Below are 4,740 nucleotides of genomic sequence, written 5' to 3'. Positions count from 1 at the left end.
ACTCGAACTCTTTTTTTTTTTTTTTTTAAATGACTAAAAATCATCCATGTGCACTGATGATGGACATTTTTCTGGTGGCAAGGCGTTACACTCTCTTGGTTTTGTACCTCTTCCTTTTAAAGCATCATCAGATTTGATATTTTATACAGAATTGTTTGTTGTAAATGTTACTGGACTGACCAACGTGTTGAAAATATGCACTTTGTTGACTCTGACTTGTTTTTGTGCTTCTTTTTTTATTCAAAATATGCTCTGAAAATAAAAACTAACTAGTGATGGTTTGTGTTTTCTGTTGTTGTTAAATACTGTATTTTGTACACCTGTTTGAGGCATCTTCACCTGTTAGGTGCCAGTGCCTTAGTGCTAATCGGGGCGTGCGTTCATGTGACTCCACCTTTTCCAAATTCTTGGAGAGCTCTGCTGGGGATTGGTTGTAAAAGTACAAATGTCCTGATTTATACACTAGCCTCTTTATATATTTAAAATCCCAATGCTTAGTAGCCTTTGCAGCCGATTTTGTCGTTTATATTTTGAAAAAGATGAGAAAAGGTAAGATATGTCTCCTTCCTACTGACACGGAGTTGGTTCCAGAAAAATATCCTGCCCCAGTAACGTAAAGTGCAGTAAATACTACAAATAAATAAATAGAAAATGATTCCAATCTATTATTAATATCCTTTTTTCTTTGCCATAATAAATGATGCACAAATAAATCGCTTCATTAGTATTTACTTCCCGGTCTTCATTAAACTCGCTGCTGCCGGATAAGGGTATCCAATATTTATGTTTTCTGTCTGGCGCTGCAAATAGCTGTCGCCTCAGTCACCACACATGCGCAGGAAGGGGCTTCATACAAATGGTGCATCCTGAGCGAAGTCAACTCCGATCCACAATAGGAAGAAATGTCTTCCAAGTAGGCCCATTCTTCTGAGGCTAGAAAGTAAATTTCCTTTAAGGCAGCTGCACATCCTGGACGCAGCGGGGGTCACAGGTTTGATGTTGGAGATATTCCGGGTAGATTGTGTCGCCACATTGCTGGTGTGTGAGAAATTATTTCACGTCCTTGCAGTGGCGACTAGCTCTGTAATGTCATGCGTAAAACTCCAAAAAGGCGCAAAAAAGGAGGTTATTTACAGCAGCTGCGCAAAAGATATTGGAATATTTTATTATGTGAATAGTTTTTAGGATTTTATTTAGAGTTTCTCATCAATTCGTCTCTCCGTGGATATAATCCAGGCTCCAGGAGGTAAACTGACACTTGTGCGCTGTGTGTGGTATCTACACTGGCACGCTCTGATGGAAAAAGCATGCTTCCTCTCATGTCAGAGTCCTAACCCTGAACAGATCCCCAAACAAATGAGCACTGCAGGGCTCCTTCTCCCTCTACACCTTCACAAAATAACACCACCAACATGCATCCTCACTGTCAGCAGGTACAAGTGAGGACAGAGGGGGATAATTCTAACTTGTTCCAAACTGTGCTGCTTTATTCATTATGGTATATAAAGTTATCAAATTCTCGTCTGACAAATGTATTCAGAGGTGTTTTGGAAAGTGAGTCGTGGGAGGAGATTTGTCTTACTCCGCTGCGCTGTGTCCGGCTTCTAGTCTGGATCGTGGCCAGATGGGGAGGGAGTAGTTCCTGGCGATTTCTTGGAGGGATTTTTTTGGGGGGATCGAGGGGCAGAGAGAGATTTAAGAATTGATAGGTGGTCGGGTTGTGTTTGGCCGGCTGGATATGCGCAGGCAAAGTCTAGGAGCTTTATCTCCCCTCTCTAATGGGATTATTGCCAGCGATGGACAGGGAGAGGAAGGAGGAACAGCGGCTGGTGTTTCTTGATTTTCACGGTTATAAACGCGCAGAGCATCGCAAAGGGACACTGACCTTTTAATCATCGCATTAGGGAAACTTTAATAGCGTTAAAACATAGAAAAAGTTAGTTGCCCGGGGGTTATAGAGAGCCAAACAGAGCAAGCGCAACCATGACGACCGAGAGCGCCAAGCAACATTTGGATCCATCTAATCCTCTGCGCTCCAGCCCCACGGCCGGCGCTGTGAATGCAGCTCTGCTGAGCGCACAGCCGGTGATGGAGAGCGCGCAGAACGCATCAACCAAATGGAAGAAGGGGAACTCCGGCTTGAGGCGCCCTGAGAAGCCTCCCTACTCATACATCGCCCTCATTGTGATGGCAATTCAAAGCTCACCGAGCAAAAGGCTCACTTTAAGTGAGATCTATCAGTTCCTCCAGGCCCGCTTCCCTTTCTTCAGAGGATCCTACCAGGGATGGAAGAACTCCGTCAGACACAACCTGTCTCTGAACGAGTGTTTTATAAAGCTGCCGAAAGGTCTCGGTAGACCTGGCAAGGGCCACTACTGGACCATCGACCCGAGCAGTGAGTTTATGTTCGAGGAGGGCTCTTTTCGTCGCAGACCTCGCGGGTTCCGTAGGAAATGCCAAGCTTTGAAACCAATGTACAGGATGATGAACGGTATCGGGTTTGGCGCGTCCATGCTGCCGCAGAACTTTGATTTCCAATCACCTTCAGGCTCACTGGCGTGTCATAACAGCTACAACATAGACTTGATGGGTAACACAATGCCAGGTGGCTTCGACGGACTCGGAGGGGGACATCACGTCCCACACATGTCTTCAGGCTCCGGATCATCCTACATGTCCGCCTGTCAGGTGGCCTCTAATGCGGACTACTGCCCAGACAGCAGCAACAGCCCCCTGCAGTCCTCCCCAGCCATGGTAGGCACTTTGGACTGTCAGTCTGCTTATGCAAATGCAGCCTCACACTGGAGTTCACCTGGCGTGTCTTCATACATCAAACAGCAGTCTCTGGCATCAAGCAGTCCCGCTTCTTCTGCTCTGCACACGGGGATGTCATCTTACTCTCTGGATCAGAGCTACATGCACCATAACGCACGAGATTCATCAGAGATTTCAGGTAGAGCCTCGCTGTAAAACCATTTGTAAATTATATGAATTATTATATTTTCTGTTTGCACCATGAGTCATAAATTCGTGGTTTACATTAGCCTAAACTGTGGGGGTTAGTTATCAATCACTGCTCTTTGCGTAAAATCCAAAGTCTTTCAGGCGTCAGTGCAACTGCAAAAAACATCTATAAAAATGACATTTGCGTGATTTCTTTTAAACAGATAGTGCACCTGCAAATCCGTTTTTGATGAAGATATTAATCAACCTGAGTCTGAATGTTGAATGGGGAAGAAATTAAGTAAAAGAGAGAAAAATATAAGTTGTGCATGAAATATAATTATGAATCATGCATCATAAAATTGTGTATAGTTTGCACAAGTACAGCTGAGAGTACAACTTCAGTTTCTTAACATGTGGTTACATTTTCACTGCAGCTTTTTTCGAGGCCTGTGTGCTGACAAACCTGCTCAAATTAAACGACACAACGTAAAGAAGTGATGGAAATGTCGTTGAACACAAACAGTGGAAACACAATTGTTTATCATTTTTTTGTTCAGTTTCATGAAGGCCATGAACTTGACCCACATCAGCACATTAACATAACAGAAAAACATCGGAGTAAATTCTGCTCATGGATAATTTACATTGAACTGGTGGTGTTATTAATGTTGAATAAACGAATTATCAATACTAATAAAAGCACATTGTGGGGTGAGCTGTGAAAAATCCGTTTGGCTCCACTGACTCACGTGCTTTATTTAGATGATTTAAGCTCATCAGGAAGTAAATCCTGCGAAAAGGGCCGCATGTTATACTTTATATCAACCATTATTAATAAATTGTTAATTTGTAGTTAATCAAACTTTAGTGAAAAGTTTTAACAAATGGAAATGCTTTATAAACCACTGATTAACAATTGTGTAAAGGTTTGCAAAAAAATGGCCATGCAAATAATGTTTATAAATGAACTATACAGCATTTATTAACCATTTACAACATGTTATAAACAGCAGTTGCAATTTTACAATAAAAATTGGTTAATAAAAAGTTTATAAAGGATTTTATTGTTTGTTAACCGTGAAATAACTACTGACTCATGTTTATTAACTATACATGTACCATTTATTAATGATTGTTGTTCACAAATGCAATTTATCAGCATTTGCAGCTGCAGACTTGATGGATTAGTGTAAATAAAACATGAACAAAATAAAAACAAAACAAAAAACCTTTATTGATGTTTTGGAAACATTTAGAGGCCCACCCATTTTTAAATATATATATAACCAACAATTATCACTGCGTTATTACCAAAATAAAACGAGAAAACATCAGCGTCAAGGATTTTCCTCAACCTCCTGGTTGCTCCAATAAATGTATTATAACTGAGTGACTATAAACTGATATTAGATCATAATATATATACATATAACAGATTATTAGTATATTGTTTTTAACCATTGATAAAAACACAAAAACACCACTTAGTGTTTCCAAACTGGACTCAATTATTAGACATTAACCACAAAATATCCAGATACAGGAAAAGGTTATTTGACCTGTGTGTGTGTGTGTGTGTGTGTGTGTGTGTGTGTGTGTGTGTGTGTGTGTGTGTTCACAGTGGGGCTGTCTCGATACTCCAGCCACACAGCTCCTGTGTGTGACCGGAAGGACTTCGTTTTGAACCTGAACGGGATCTCCTCTCTTCATCCCAGCAGCGGCGGATCTTACTACCATCAGCTTCATCACCATCACCAGAGCGTCTACCAGGACGTGAAGCCGTGCGTCATGTGA

At 41.5% G+C, this 4,740-nt stretch overlaps 1 protein-coding gene across 1 annotated transcript; it reads left to right on the top strand.

The window, feature by feature from the left end:
* Positions 1-1,983: 1,983 nt before the first annotated feature.
* foxf2a (forkhead box F2a) lies at positions 1,984-4,740 on the top strand. Its single transcript, XM_073491945.1, has 2 exons — positions 1,984-2,953; positions 4,568-4,740. The coding sequence occupies exons 1-2, from the start codon at positions 1,984-1,986 to the stop codon at positions 4,738-4,740; spliced, it is 1,143 nt and encodes a 380-aa protein (XP_073348046.1).

The sequence above is a fragment of the Pagrus major genome, chromosome 21, assembly GCF_040436345.1.
Source record: "Pagrus major chromosome 21, Pma_NU_1.0".
Classification (NCBI taxonomy): Eukaryota; Metazoa; Chordata; class Actinopteri; order Spariformes; family Sparidae; genus Pagrus; species Pagrus major.
Note: the sequence above shows the minus strand (reverse complement) of the source record. Positions and strands in the feature narration are given on the sequence as shown.

Excerpts from the sequence above, each read along its gene's own strand:
- foxf2a (XM_073491945.1), top strand. The coding sequence starts at position 1,984 with ATGACGACCGAGAGCGCCAAGCAACATTTGGATCCATCTAATCCTCTG. Across the intron at positions 2,954-4,567 it reads AGATTCATCAGAGATTTCAG|TGGGGCTGTCTCGATACTCC; the intron begins GTAGAGCCTCGC and ends GTGTGTTCACAG.